Raw genomic sequence first — 16,628 nt, 5'->3', positions numbered from 1 at the left:
CCCTGATCCAGCTAGTTTTAGATATCCAATATAACTTATAACCACAATATGGCTTATAACCACAAACCAAATATTGTGTAGTACCAACAAGTTGGTTAGTATTAATAGTGTAAAAGGAGGAATGGTAGTCAAAATACTGAAGTATAATGAATTTGATCAGAATACTTGTCATTTGAATGCCACAGATGTGGTTTAAAGTGGTAGTGCACATAACTGACACTTGTAAAGCCCTGCGTACCTTCTGGCCACTTTGAGCCACTTTTGTGCTGGGAGGCACGAAAAACCTAAAACACCGAAAAGCATTCTTATCAATCATTTGCTCCTTTCTTCATTCTTACAGCAGAATAGACTTGGATGACATGTGTGATAATCATAAAAGCCTTTACTCAAAATCCTCCCCTTTAGATGCTTTAGAGTGTATTTATCTCCAGCTTTGACTGGAACCCAGCAGCTCAAATGGTAACTACAGGTAACCTGAACTCTTAAGAATGTGGAATTTGACCAACTTGCTAATGAAAATTACAATTATCCTGATAAGAGAGAATCCTCTGGACATAAGCATTAAATCCTACTATAATAGTCTGTTTTTTGACTACACCAGTAGTAGCGCTCTAGTCCCAAGTCTACCACTCTTGATGTTTAGTGAATTGTGATGTTTTCTGTAAATTAGAGAAATAGGTTACAACACAGATTTTTATCACCTCTGATAACTTTCGAATTTGGTTTGTGCACTCTGGCTAGTACATTCTTTTTTATTGTTTTGGTGTCACACCCATTGCCAGCTGTGATCAAGGGTTACTTCTGGCAGTGCTCAGGGGAACATATGGGATGCTGGGGTTGAACCTGTATCAGCCGTGTTCAAACTAGTGTTGAAATTAGCATTACACAAGTATCCTACCTGCTGTACTATTGCTCTGGCCCCAAGGCTAATGAATTTAAGCCTGATGTAAATGAGTTTACGACATCTTATATGGGCACTGGTTTGTGAGACAAGTTTGAACATAATACTAAGTATGGTAGAAAAGTTGATAAAAAGGAAAATGGAAGACTTCTTTAATGTAAGACAAAATCCTGAATCAACTATGTAGTTCTACATATCTGAGCTTCATAGTTATGCTAGGCCATCGTTTGTGTCCCCTATTCCATTCATATTTTGAGACCCAATTTCCAGAGGGTGGGGCTTTTTGGAGTTGGGGACACCATATGGGGACAGCAAGAAGCTATGGACCATGATGCTGGCCTTCAATAAACATGACCTGGCACCTTATCAAAACAGAAATTTCCTTTTAATGATTAGTCACTATTGTATGGGATTTTATTTATTCTACTTATTTTTTTGCTTTTTGGGTCATACCCGGCAATGTGCAAGGGTTACTCCTGGCTCATTCACTCAGAAATTACTCGGGGCGGTGCTCAGGGGACCATATGGGATGCTGGGAATTGAACCCTGGTTGGCCACATGCAAGGCAAACGCTCTACCTGCTGTGCTATCACTCCAGACCCTGTATGGGATTTTATTGGAGCAGTCTGAATGTACCAAGTGAAAAAGAAGGTTCATAATACAGTATATTTAAAATGGTGAAGTCATTTTTATTTCAGTACTTGACAAAATACCCCATAAAATTCAAAACTTCTACCATTATACAAAAATAGTTCTCTACAAGTGATATCTGTCCTCATCACCGGTAGCAAATATATTAGGCAGAAACATGTAACTTCAGTAGCCTTATAAGAAAAGTGCAGGAACACTTCAAGCTACACATTCAGCAGTATCATAATGCGCAAAAGTTGAGTCTTTTTACCCATTTGATAAATACACAAAGTTTATAATTTAATCATTTAAATTAGCATTCCACAAATATACATGTAATTTAGTGATTATTGTGCATGAAGACATACACAATGTTCATATGTACAAATTCCAGTTTGTTTTCATGTGCTGGCAAAGGATTTGTATACAATCATAAGCTGTGTTCGTATTGGTCCCATTGAATATCCACAATACAAAAGGACAAAATTGCCACTGATTTACAAAAGGTAATTTGTTCAAAATCATTTTGATTCATGATGTTTCAAAGGATTATCTTCTCATGCCAGCATGAAACTGAACTGAACCTGTTTAAAAAAAAAAACAGTATGTTTAAATGGTTTCAAATCTGATTGCTACCTATAGCAGACAAGATAATTAAAAGGTTTATAATTACCCTACATTAAGGAAAGAGCTGTAAAATATTTGTTTAGGGACCACCCTTGGCAGTGTGTTGGGGAGCTGCTACTGCATCTGTGTTTAGGATTTACTTCCTCTGATGCTTGGGACTGCTCTGGCCTACTGTGTCCCTCTGCAGCATCCCACCCAACCCAACCCAAATGTTTCCTACTCTTAAAAACAACTTCGAAAGTTTAAAAGTCACTGTGACTGGTTCTATAGCAGGTTTTCCCAGTGTGTGATACTGTACTCCTCGGAGAGCCAAAATGATGGGGGTGGGCAGTACTAAACTCAGGAACAAGTGGGGAACACACTTTTTGTTGTCTTGAGGTTCAGTTCCACTAGGAATGCGGGGGCTAAGTTTCCGAAAAGGGGACAGTAGGCCAAATCTGGGAAACTGCCTGACTGCAAAATAACTCAAACTAAAGATTTTCTTTTAAAATGGCAAGCAGGTTTGGCAAGCAGGTTAAATATTTTGTATTTCCTGTTTGTCAAAAAATCTTTTTGGTCTTCAAAAGTATGCATCTTGTGATATCTACACAGCCATCCCTCTATCTCTCAACAAACAAGGATACACATACACAAACACACAAAGTAAACAAAAATAGGATCTTATGAAATTTGGATGCACCTATTGTTGTCTCATACCCCCCTCCCCTGCCCCAATAACATGCACAAGCATCCACACACATTTCTCTAGACACATCACTCGAACATACAGATATGAGCATACACATCCTTTCCCTCAACATTCACTCACATAAAGCAACTACACAAATAAAGCAGCTGAAAATGTGGATCTTGTGAAATCTGGACATACATCTCTTTCCCCTCAACACAACCAATCAAACTCCAGTTCTGGTATTTCCTGTGACTACAAATTGTGTCATTTGGGGATTGCTTGTATGAACATATTAACTTAGAACAATCTGTTATTAGTCCAATTCTGTGGGATTAGTAGGGAAAAAAGGTCTTTTTATAGGGATGGGAGCCACATCTGGTGGTACTCAGGGCTTACTCCTTGACTCTTCACTTAAGGATCACTCCTAGCAGGCTTGGGGGACCATATGGAGTATAGTATAGATCTTATGGATATCTCAGGTTGGTTGCATGCAAGATAAGCACTCAACCCACTCAGGCTCTGAAAAAAGGTCTTTAAGAAATAAAAACAAAACTCAGAGCTGACCCAAAGCACATTCAAAACTTGATGAGCCAATAGTGAACTGAAAGACTGGCAAAGAGGTTTTACTACAATGAATAGGGAATCCACTTCTATCAAGGATGATTAGATTACTTTTTTGCTTCTGAGTAGAGAAAATGAAAAGGTCATTCTTAACTTTTTTTTTTTTTTGGCCTTTTGGGTAACACCCAACAATGCTCAGGAATTAAATGATGTTGCTTGGTATTGCTTGGAGGACCATGGGATGCTGGGGAACAAACTCGGGTTGGCTCATACAAGGCAAACACTACCCACTGTACTATTGCTCTGGCACTTAACAAAACTTCGTATAGAATGCATTTCTCAGAATATATAAAAAAAAACTAATAGTTCTAATAGAGAAAAATGGATGTAATTTGTGTCATCCTCTCTCCCTCGTTGGACTTGTATACCTCACTATGTGTTTACCATGTTCTCCTATGTAGACCCTGCAGCCTTAAAGTACCCTGATGCTTTTTTTTTTTTAATCTAATCCAGGGTTGGGGAACATCTGGTCCTTGGGCGGTAGAAGGTCTGTGAAATCATGGGGTCTGGATCTGGTACATAATTGGACAGACACAGATCTCAGATAGGCTGCCTGTACTGTCTGGTCTGTGAAACATTTCTCACCCTTATTTTTATCAATCTAAAACAGAATCCTTTATTTGGGGGAATGGAAGTAGGGTGATAAATCTTGTTTAGATTTAAAATCCCTAAATTTACCCTGGGAACTCATGCACTGAACTGTAAGATCTGATTGCCTCAATGAAGGTCGAATCTTCAGAGAGAGAACAGAGGCTGGGTACAGGCCCTCGTGAAGCCTGCCATACCTGACTGTACAGTTCCAAGTCGTCTCTGCAGTGCTTCTAGGCGAGTAATATAATCTGTCAGCGCCCTGTCAGGATCATAGTTCTGAAGCTGAGAGCATGCTAGGGAACCAGGATTTAAATCAGCCGGAGGGCCTGGGTACCTAGAAGAATAAAAATATAAACATGATTTTAAATTACCCCCAAATAATCCAAGTATCCTGTATCCATAAAACCACCTGCCTCCATGCTGCCCTTAAAAGTCAGACCACGTGTACACTGTCCAATCTCTATTGAACCATGTTTCTGAGTTTGTTATATATAAAACAAAAATCAGTAAATTCAAAGCAGTTAAGTTGGAACAATGGCCAGTCCAGAGCTGGGGAGATAGCTCAAAAGGCTGGAGTGCATGTTTTATATGATGGAGACCTGGGTTCAATTCCAGGCACCACATACGGTCCCCTGTGTACCCCCACAAGCAACCCCTGAGCAATGAGCCAGGAGTAGTCCCTCAGCACTGCCAGATGTGCTCAAAACCAAAAACCAAAATATGTGGCAGTACAAATATGTCCAATACTGAAAGATTTTGTCATCCTTACTTTAGAGCATCATCCTTCAACTATTTGCCCATAGACTGGAGCTAGCTGGCAGGTGCAGAAAGATTGAAAACAACTACTGTACCACCTTGGTTCTAACTATCAGAGAACAGACCAGTATGCAGGGCAGGTGCTGGGCCCCGGGTACAGAAAAGTTAAAGAGCACTGCTTTAAAGTTTTTCCTTCAAGACTGGAGACTATCTAAGTCACACTTTCCTGATGTCTAACCATAGCACATAATAAAATATCCCCTAGCTATATCCTAGACCTTTATAAACCAGTTACAAATTAAAGAACAGTTTTTGATTTTGAGCATTAGATTCATCTATTTTGATACAAAGTAGTCACATTCCTAACACTGTTTGTCCTCTGTTATATATCACTGTATTTGTCTGCCACGGGCAGGTGTCAAATCCTTACCTATTTTGAAATGGTAAAGGAGACCGAGGATAATCCAAATCTGATCTTGAGCGGTATGTAGCATGTCTTGGTTCTCCATATAGCTCCAGCCCCCCAGAAGAATGATAAAATGAGTCAGTCTTTTCAGTACCTAAAGTAATACAAAAAATATCTTGTAAAGAAAATATACCAAGCTCTCAAAATTTTCTACAAAACAGATGAAAAGAGCCAGTGAGAATACTATACCACTTACACTATACTGTCTTCCATTAATACTTATTTTCTTGTGACAGGAGAAAAAATCCAGTATAAAACAAAAACCAGCATTCAAATGCTGTTTACTTTTCTTTAAATAATATTACCACTGATACTATATAGAATTATATCTCAAAGAAAATAAATGAATTAAATTACCTGCCTTTAAAAGTCCTCTACTTGTATAGACGTTGAGGTAAGGTAAGCAGTGTCTGAGAGTATGTGGTTTTGGGGGAAAAAAGATGATGTGGATAAGAAATATTGCACCAATGTAGCCAAGTCATTTTATTACTCATTTCCTGACATTTAAGAGGAAATGACATTTAAGAGCCTGGCAAGCTACCGTGGAGTAGTCAATATGCCAAAAACAGTAACAAAAAGTCTCACAATGGAGACGTTACTGGTGCCTGTTTCAGCAAATCGATGAACAACGGGAGGACAGTGCAGTGCTAAGAGGAAAATGTGAAATCAATGTTTGCTAACTTATAACGCAAAACATAACAATCTTCAGCTGTTTCAATGCAAGACTGTGTCTTCCAAAATATCTTGCCTAGGACAGTAGTACTTCCTTTTCCTCTGCTGCTCAGGAACTGGAAGAATTTGTAAAGGTGGTTTATTTCCAACACAACACAGTTATGCTTGTCTGTAAGTGTGTGTGTTTCCTAGTTTTTGTATTTATGCCTGAAATGTTTAAGTACTAACGCCTGTTTCCACTTTCTGGTATAGAAGGAAGGAATTTTAACTTGCTGAAGTTATGCAACTTACTGATAAACTTGAGACACTTGTCTGAATATGTGTACATTGCAATAAGGTCTCCCACATAACTAAGAGCAATCCTAGCTTGAACCAGAGTCTTAAACACAGGTATGGAGAGAGGACCCAGAACCACAGTTGAGGGTTCAGACCGGCTATACCACATTAAATGAGTAATCTGGGGCAAAGGGAAAATGCTTTTCAGGCCTTGGGTTTTCATGAATAAACTGAAAATAATATTAACTGTACTTGCATAACAGGACTGGAAAGACACAAGGGCAGGGCAGGGCCAAGAGCTAAGTGCTCCATAAATATCAGTCATCATTACTCCTTATTATCTCATTCCTACTTTGGACAAACTTGCAGGCTATCGAATGTAGCCTGCCCACAGGGCAGAGTCTGGCAAACTCCCCGTGGCGTACCAAATATGCCAAATACCAGTAACAATGATGGGTCTCATTCTCCTAAAGAGCCTTGAATATAATCTCAGGGCTAGGATGAAAGAGATGTTACTGGGGCCTGCTCGAGGCAATTGACAAATAACAGGATGATGAAATGAAAAATGAAATTACCCCTTAAAAGAGTGGGCCCTGAGCTTTGTTACAAGTTCTCTGGAAGCAGAGGCGCTAGAACATATCAAGGTAAAGGATCACATATGCGGTAATTTTACATGATAATAAAGTATGTTTTTACTTCACCTGTAGTCAGTCCAAAGCCATCTCTGTTAATATTGATAGAACCAGAACTTGTGACTCTGTGCCACCGTCGAACCAAAAATTTCATCCTGAAAAACAGCCCACGAAAATATTTTATACTTGTCTACAGTGTAAAGAGCATAAAAAACACACTTCCAACAAAATTCAACTCATACATTAAAATTTGAATATAAAACACATTTTTTAACATAGTCACTAGCTGATTGCCTAACCTGCAAATATAAAAATGTCCCTGGCTTAAGGCACAACAAACTGGAACAGAGCAGGGCTTTGCAGAAGGCACCTAGTCTGTTGCCAGCACTAGATTCTGGCTTCAGGGATAAAGGCACGAAAATAAAATGTGGCTGGGCAGAGAAAGGGTGAGAAGTAATTAAAAGAAGGAGAAATAGAAACTAAAGAGCAGCTGCCCTGAGAAGGGAGGGTAGTGGAGGGAATGGGCACAGGGGATTTCTCTAATGGTGGGAGTTGTTGACAATGATATCTACAGAGACTAGAGAAGCTAAACCCCTTGAAGTTCCATAGTATCAAAGATCAACAGTAAGACAATGAAAATATTTATCAATAAAAAGATCAGATGAGACGACTTGGCAGCATGGGTGAGTGAGAACTAAGGGCGAGCTCAGACACGGGTCAGTCAGGAGAACAATGCTACTTTCAAAAGGAGTGGCAGTGCCCAAGCAGCCAGCAAGTTGTTGCCTGCTCCATCCTTGGCCTCAGGAGCCTCAGGAGTACCAGTTTTAATTTCTTAATTTCAAGTGTCATGATTCAGTTTTGGCAGAGCCAAAATACAATAAACAGGTACAAGGACAAAGCAATCAGGAAAGCTGAGTGAAGGCCTTCAGTGGCAACTTTCTCTCATGAAGTTCTCCTAAGGTGCCAATAAAAAAAAAATTAAAGACTTGCTCCCATGACATTTCATTTGGTAACTTTTAAGTTAAATGCCTAGAATTTCCCCACTGGAAGATGCCTTGAGGCAGAGATTATATCTTTTTCCCCCATTCGCCTCTCAGCATATAATCTTGTACAAAGTGCTCAGGTGAAGAAAGGAATGGTGAGGGAGAAACGGCAAGATGATGACTATAGCACGAAGTAGCATAAGCAGGAAAAATCTCAAACCATCAGTCAGATCAAACAAACTTCTGGGATAGAGAGATGGCTCAATGGTCTGTGAGCATGCTTTGTATGCAGGAGGCCCAGATTTGATCCTCAGCAATACAAGGCCTCTAGAGCACTGCTCAGACCAACCTCTTGGCCCAGAGCCAGAGGTATGTCCCCAACCCCCTGAACACTGCCAGGCATGGCACAAGAAAACCAAACAACAAGCCCCATTCTCTCCCTCTCTAGAGAGTCAGCAAAAGTCCTGAATGATTGCACTAGGTTTTATAACTATTGACTTTAGTTAGAATCTCTCTTTTTTGCTGTTGCTGTAGTTTTGCCTCATCAGGCAAGAGAACCTTAGTAAGCCAGAACCTTAAGGTCTGAGCTTTGGTAAGATTTCAATTACACAAAGAATGAGCATTTGAATTCTTAGTTTGAAACTGTAACAGGACGAGTTAGAAAGTACTAGTATTTGAGCTGGAGCAATAGTACAGTAGCCTGGGTGTTTGAGTTGTTTGCAGCTGATGTGAGTTCAATCCTTGGCATCCCAGGTGGTTCCCACGTCTGTCAGAAGTGATCCCAGGAGTAAGCCCTGAGCACCATTGGTTGTGGCCCCCAAGTCAACCCCAAACAAACAAAAAACAAAAACAAAACAACTCCCCCAAACAAATAAACAAAAGACAAAGAAAAAAAAGAAAAAGAAAGACTAGTAGAGTCCAGTGACCAAATAGACTAAATACAAGAGGGATCTGGGTTTTCTACCACTGAGTTATTTTAGTAAAAAAGAAAAGTAAATAAAATTAAGTCAAAATCATTTTTCAAAAACATTTTCCAGTATGATTGTTTATTTAAGATAGGAATGCTAAGTTCATGGGTACATATATTTTTTAATGAAAATGTCCTTAGCAGTGCTAGTGGAAAACAGACCCTCATTCATTATTGGTAGTCTGTCCTCTGATTCAACCTCTATAGAGCAGGAGATACTCAAAATATTAAAACAGAACTACTATATAACTCATTGATTGCACACTTTGGCATCTATACCAAAAATACAAAAACATTAATTTAAAAAGATGCATGCACATCTATGTTCACTATAGGACTCTTTTTAATGGCCAACATATGGAAACAACCCAAGTGTTCAATGACAGATGAGTGTACAAAGAAATGGTGGAGGGGGTCGGAGAGATAGCTCAACCTTCTGAGTGCATGCTCTATGTGTGGGAGGCCTGCTTGGGTTTGGTCCCTGGAACACTGATGGGAGTAGACTAGAAGCACTACCCAAAAACAAATAAACAAAAGAAATAGTGATGTACATACATAATAGGCTACTACTCAGCTGTAAGAAAGGTGAAATCCTACTTTTTTTTTTTTTAATTTTATTGAATCACTGTGAGATAGTTACAAGCTTTCATGTTTGGGTTACAATCACACGATGATCAAACACCCATCCCTCTACCAGTGCACATTCCCCACCACCAATATCCCTGGTATACCCCCCCCTTTCCCACCCTCCCGCTGCCTCCATGGCAGACATGATTCCCTATAATCTCTCTACTTTTGGGCATTATGGTTTGCAGTACAGACCCTGAGAGGTTATCATGTTTGGTCCTTTATCTACTTTTTGCACACATCTCCCATACCGACCGGTTTCTCGAGGCACCATTTTCTTAGTGATCCCTTCTCTATTCCAGATGCCTTCTCCCCTTTGTTCATGAGATAGGCTTCCAGCTATGGAGCAATCTACCTGTCCCATGTATCTACTATGAAATCCTACATTTTGTTATAATTTGAATTGAATTAAATGGTGTTAAGTGAAATATGTCGGGGAGGGGGACATATAAATATCAGATGATTCTACTTATATGTAGTACAGGGAAATAAAGGAAGAGAACAAATCTTTGATCTTTGACAACATAAAGTTACCAAGAAGCGGAAGACAAATGAGGGGCAGGAGGGTAGGGGAGGATGACATTAGAACTACTGTTAAAAAAAATAAAATTATAAAACTAATAAAAAATAATGTGAGAGTAGTATGAGCACTGCTTGCATACACACCCCTCCCCCCAGATAATCCAATTTTACACAAAATCATAAAATATACTGAAGAAAACATCAACAAGACCCTCAAGGGAATAGGTCCTATGGTGTATTTGGGAATTCAACTAAAACAACAAAAGAAATAGAAACATAAATTTAAAAATGGAATTATATTAAACTAAAAGATTTTCACACTGAAAAAAAAGCTATCATTAAGACAAAAAAGACACTCTACTAAACTTGAAAAAGAAGCATTTATTTGCATACTAAAAAGGCTATTATTCAAAAAACGTAAGCATATGCAAAACTCAACTACAAAGACGGCACCCTTTAAAAAAAAAGAAAAGGTGAATAGACACATCAAAAAAAGATAATAGATATTTAACAGGAACACGAAAAAAATATCATCATCATTTATTGCATGGAAAACACACATCAAAACACAATGCCACAAGGAGATTACAACCTCATACCTGTGAGAGTGGCCTCTTATCAAAAAGGCCAGAAATTGGGTGGGGGTGTAGAGAAAAGAAGTGCTCATAAAATGACGGGTATGAACGTAAACTGGACCAGTCTCTACGGAAAACAGTATGGAGATTTCTCAAAATATTAAAAAAAAATTATACCGTATGATCCTGTGAGCCCACTCCTAGGTATGTATTAGAAAACAATTCTAAAAATTCTATGTGCACCTATGTTCACTACAGCCTTATTTACAACAGACAAGATTTGGTACTACCTACATGCTCAACCAGAGTATGAATGGATAATGAAAATGTGATTCAGACACACAAAAATTATTACTTGGCTACTTAAAAAGATGAAACTTGGGGATAGAGCAATAGCACAGTGGATAGGGCGTTTGCCTTGCATGCGGCCGACCCGGGTTTGATTCCCAGCATCCCATATCATCCTCTGAGCACCGCCAGGAGTAATTCCTGAATACAGAGCCAGGAGTAACCTCTGTGCATTGCCAGGACCCAAAAAACAAACAACAACAACAACAAAAATGAAACCATTGCCTTTTACTACAACAAGCACTGAATGGAAGGATCTGATGCTAACTGAAGCAGGCCAGAAGGAGAGAGATAAACACCAAGTTGATCTCACTCAAATGTGGGATAAGGAGGCACAAATCAAGGTAACAGACAACCCACCCTTGCATTCAGACCACAGAGCTGAGGTTACCAGAAGGGAAAGGGGATGCCAAGGGGTGAGGGAGGGGAGGGGAGTGGAAAAGACTGTGGTTGAGAGATACTGGCATTTCTGCACTGGTTGTGACAGCCATGTTTTGAAGAGACACAAAAGGCAACCCTAAAACAGACCCAGTGATATAAACTAGTGTTGCCTCAAGTAAGGAAACAAATGGAGACTACACGTGCCAGCTATGAGTCACCTACTGCCTGTAGCTGGAGAGGCTATTTTCATAGAGTCTCTATAGCACAACATAAAGGATGCCAAGAGGATAAAAACTTAGACTGAAGTTAGTATGCATGCATTAGCTAGGGCTAAGTACATCATAATGTAGGAACATAAGGTACCTAGTCAAAGAAAACAGAAACTAATCTTGAGAGTCTATTAAAAGACATTTTCTTTCAAGGACCTTACCTTGAAATTGCCAGAGACACTCTGACAGCTGACCGAAATCTGGTGAAGCCCTTTGGACGGTTGGTGATCACCTCAAGATCTGTGAAGGCTGGCTGCCCCCCCATTCGGGCAAGCAGAGCCAGGGTGGCATCTTCACATTCCTGGAAACCACCCAGTAACAGCAGCAGGTATTTCTTCTGGTAAATAAGAGCTTTCCGGAAACTTTCTGCTCTCAGGTATTTACCATAAATTCTCTGTGTTTAAGGCAAGGACAGAAGAGTAGTGTCAAGTCATTTAAACTCTCAAGGGGGAAGATAACCTAGTGTGGTGGCTGGAGAGATAGCACTTACCTTACATGTGGCCCACCCAGGTTTGAACTCTTGTACCCCAGAAGCTCCCCTGAGCACTACCAGGAGTAACTCCTTAGAGCAGAGAGGCAGGAATAAGCACTGGGTGTGGCCCCAACCCCCCCCCCAAAAAAAAAAACAGAAAAAGAAGATAACCTAGATTTTACTTAAAAGAAGGTCTGGAGCACAGCTGGTAGGGCATTTGCCTTGCAAGCTACCGAGTATCCCGCCTGCACGGCAGGGCCTGCAAACTCCCCATGGCATATTTGATATGCCAAAAACAGTAATAAGTCTCACAATGGAGACGTTACTGGTGGCTGCTCGAGCAAACGGATGAACAACGCGGGCTGGGGGGCGGGGAGAATGACACAGTGCTACGGGTGCTACTTAAAAGAAAAGAATCGAAGCTGGAGAGATAATACATTAAGACAGAGACATTCCAAAAAAGGAAAATTGTAGACCCATATTGCTGATAAACATAAAAGCAAAGATCCTCAATAAAATACTAGAAAACCAAATTCAACAATACACTAAAATGATCATGGACCATGACTAAGTAGGATTCATCCTGTGGATGCAAGGATGCTTTAATATGCACAAATCAATCAACATAATATCCCACAGCAATACAAGGAAAAATAAAAATCATAGGATAATATCAATAGTCACAGAAAAAGCATTCCCCCTCTCTTTTTCTTTTGTTTTTATCGTTAAAGTGAGCTACACAGTTACAAAGCTGTTCACGGTTGGGTTTCAGTCATATATATGTTCCAACACCTATCCTTTCACCAGTGTACATTTCCCAACACCAATGTCCCAATTTCCCTCCCACCTCACCCCTCGCCCCCGCCACTGCCTACCTCTAAGGCAGAGAAAACATTTGACCATTTGACAAGATTCAACACCCATTCATGATAAAAACTCTCAAAAAAAAAAAAAAAAGGGAATTGAAGGAGACTTCCTCAACATTTTCCTCGAAATGAAAGCTATCTACCAAAATTCCACAGCAACATAGTACTCTATGGTAAAAAACGAAAAGCCTTCCTTCAAAGATCAGATTATACAATACATGGTTGCCCACTCTCATCACTATTATTCGATATAGTGATGATGGTCTTGTCATAGCAATTAGATAAGAAAGAGATACTAAGAGCATTCAGATCTGAAAAGAATTCCAACTCAAATGACATGTTATACCCCACAAAGAAGCTCCTAGAAATGAAAGGCTTATACAAATAAAGTGTCAGGATATAAAATCAATGCACAAAACCCATCTGTATGCAAATAATGAAATAGAAGAGAAAGAAATTAAAAAAATAAAATCCAGGGATGTGGAGTGGATGGAGTGATAGTACAAGAGTTAAGGGACTTGCCTTACATGTGACCAACCCAGCATCCCAAATAGTTCACTGAGCCTACCCAGAATGACTGATTCCTGGGTGCAGAGCCAGGAGTAACTCCTGAGCATTGTTGGGTGTGGCCTCCCAAAACAAAGCCAAAAACAATCATGGGGCCAGAGAGACAGTATGAAGGTGCTTGCCTTGCACGCAAGCTAACCTGGGTCCAATCCCTGGCACCATAAATGGTCCCCTGTGTCCTGTCAGGAGTGACCCTGGGTACAGACCAGAAGTAAGACCTGAGCATTTTTGGGTATGGCCCCCAAACCAAAAAATAGAAATAAATAATCCCATTTATAATTGGGCCTCAGAAAATCTAGTACCTGGGAATCTGCTTAACAAAGAGGTAAAAAATTTGTATGAAGAAAACTATAAATTACTACTAAAAGAAAACCATAAATCACCACTAAAAGAAATAGAAATAGTGGCATGGAGTGGGAAGGGGGGTGTGTGGGGCGGGAGGGCAACTGGGATCATTGGTGGTGGAAAGGTACATTGGTGAAAAGATGGGTGTTGGAACATTATGTGACTGAAATCCAATCATGAACAACTTTGTAAATATGTATACCACTGTGATGGGTATTTGATCAATGTATAATTGAAACCCAAGCACAAAAATTCGTAAGTCTACAATTGTACCTCATGGTGTCTCACTAATAAAAATTAAAAAAATAAATAAATAAAATATCTATCTTGTGCAAAAAAAAATTAAATAAAAAATTTAAAAATGGGAAAAAAATTTTAAAAATAAAGGAAGACACCAGGAAATAGAAACACATTTCCTGTTCCTGGACTGGAAGGGTTCATGGACGGGAAGGACAAACACTGTCAAAATGACAACCTTGTCCAAGGCAGTATGCAGATTCACTGCAAGCTCTATTAAAATACCCATGAATTTTTTTTTTTTAAGACACAGACTGAAATTCATGTGGAGTAATAACCCCACCACCCCTTTCCATACACACATTCCCTGAAGAGCCAAAGCAATCTTAGGAAAAAAACAAGATGATAGAAACTTGTTTCCCCCACTCCAAACTGTACTCTACCGTGGTAGTATTTGAGATAGTGTGGCATTGGAATAAGGACAAATTCTCAGACCAGTGGAACAGAGTTGAGAATCCAGAGACAGATCCTCAGGTATATAGTCAGTTAATCTTCAATAAAGATAGAATGAAGTATGAAGTAAAGCAAGGAAAGTCTCTTCAATAAATAAATGGTGCTCGAATAACTGGCAAGTCACATCCAAAAAAATGAATTCACCCCTAACATCATGAATGGAAGTCAAAACAGAATGGTTTAAAGACCTCAATATCAGATCTGTGTTCATAAATTATATTGAGGAAAACACAGCTAGACCATTCCATAAAACTGAAGCTGGAGATTATCTTCAATGATTCAATACCACTCGCCAAAAAAACCAGAAGCAAAGATAAGCAAATGGGACTATATCAGGCTAAGAAACTTCTGCAATGCAAAAGAAATGAGGACCCGAATAAAAAGACACCTCACAAAGGCACAGAGAGATGGTGCAATGGCCTTGCCCAGGAGTGATTCCTGAGTGCAGAGCTAGAATCCCTGAACACCAACGGATATTGACTCACCTCCCTGAAATAAAGGGTACCCCTCAGACTGGGAGAGAATATCTGCCCACCACTCATCTCATAAAGGGTCAATAACCAAGATATATAAAGCACTGGTAGAAGTTAATAAGAAAAACAACTAAACCTATAAAAAAGGGAGAGACAAACAGAAGCTTTCTTAAAGAAGACAGACGGCCAAAATGTATATGAAAAATGCTCTACATCACTTGTCATTAGGGAAATGCAAATCAAAACAATGAGGTATCATTTCATACCAATGAGACTGGTACATATCACAACAAAAACAATCAGTGTTCATGTGGATGGATGTGTTCTCTCACTGCTGGTGGGAACACTGACTCGTCCAGTCTTTTTGGAAGACAACATGGACACTCCTCAAAAGCCTAGGCATTGACCCAGAAATTTCACTTTTTGGCATCTAATCCATAGGCACGAAAAAAATCTATCCAGAAGAAACATTTGTACTCCTATGCTCAAATGTAGCACTATTAATAGTTGTTCAAGCAGATGACTGGATAAAAAAACTATGGCAGGGGCTAAAGGTATAGCACAGTGGGTGGGGTGTTTGCCTTGCACGCAGCCGACACAGGTTCGATCCCCAGCATCCCATATGATCCCCTGAGCACTGCCAGGAGTGATTCCTGAATGCATGAGCCAGGAATAACCCCTGTGCATCGCCAGGGGTGACTCAAAAAGCAAAAACAAAACAAAACAAAACAAAAAACAAAACCCTATGGTATAAATACACAAAGGAGTACTCATCTACTAGAAAAGGTGAGATCATACAATCTGCAGCTATGTGAATAGATCTGGAGAGTATCATGCTGAGTGAAGTTAGAAGGAGAGGGACAGAAACAGAACAGTAATCTCTCATAGGTGAGATATAAAGAAAAAAAGTAGGAGTAGAATGAATACCCAAAGAAAGTTTACCCTGGAGGGTATGGAGGGGATTAGGATGAGGTGGAGTTATAGGGGCTGGGTGACACTGGAATAATGGCAGAGGGAAGTAGATCATGTAGAGGAGGGTGTGGTGCTGGATTGAGTCAAGCACAAAATCCTATCATCAACAGTATTGTAAACCAAGGTGCTAAAATGAAAAATAAAAGTTAAAAAAAAAGAGTCATTAAGAGATGAAACACGGCCAAAGGTAAAGGAATAACTTCATTCCAGGTTCAGATAGAAAGATGTCTCCTACCTTTAAAGCATAATGTTCAGAGTCAGGACCCAAGTTCTGAAGTAATGCTTCATTTCTTAGTTCAGCTTTCAGTTTGTATACTTCAGCTTCTGCTCTTTTCAAGGATTTTTGGAGCGCTGACCTTTCTCTACTCCAGACTTCTTTTTCAGAAGCAATGATGGCTTCGATGTTGGCACCGCCAGCGAATGGAAACCTAGAAGACTACAGAGACCAGAACCAACTTATGAGAGTTTTAAGAACAAGATATCAAAGAAAATTCTGAATTAAATATTATCAAAGGTATCCTCATGGGGCCATAACACTTAGCTTGTCAACCTCACAAAGGGAAGATGCAGAGGCTGGAGAGATAGTACAGCACATGGCTGAACTGGGTTTGATACCCGCACCACATATGGGCTCTCAGGAACCTCCAGGAGAGATGTCTGAGAGAAGAG

General features: G+C 39.7%; 1 protein-coding gene across 7 annotated transcripts in view; it reads right to left on the bottom strand.

Annotated features, from left to right (window-relative positions):
* Positions 1–1,569: 1,569 nt before the first annotated feature.
* AKAP9 (A-kinase anchoring protein 9) overlaps positions 1,570–16,628 on the bottom strand; it is a 153,745-nt gene continuing 138,686 nt past the window's right edge. For all 7 annotated transcript variants that reach the window (XM_056118632.1, XM_056118633.1, XM_056118637.1 and 4 more), the window contains 6 exons: positions 16,195–16,395; positions 11,676–11,908; positions 6,912–6,997; positions 5,227–5,356; positions 4,235–4,374; positions 1,570–2,115 (listed from right to left, as the gene is read on the bottom strand). In XM_056118632.1, the coding sequence (XP_055974607.1) occupies positions 2,081–2,115; positions 4,235–4,374; positions 5,227–5,356; positions 6,912–6,997; positions 11,676–11,908; positions 16,195–16,395 (825 nt within the window). In that variant the 3' untranslated portion in view covers positions 1,570–2,080. The remainder of the gene's footprint in view (positions 2,116–4,234; positions 4,375–5,226; positions 5,357–6,911; positions 6,998–11,675; positions 11,909–16,194; positions 16,396–16,628) is intronic.

This window comes from Sorex fumeus, unplaced genomic scaffold (genome assembly GCF_029834395.1).
Source record: "Sorex fumeus unplaced genomic scaffold, SorFum_2.1 ptg000037l, whole genome shotgun sequence".
NCBI classification, from domain to species: Eukaryota; Metazoa; Chordata; class Mammalia; order Eulipotyphla; family Soricidae; genus Sorex; species Sorex fumeus.
This window is presented reverse-complemented; position numbering and strand designations above follow the sequence as displayed.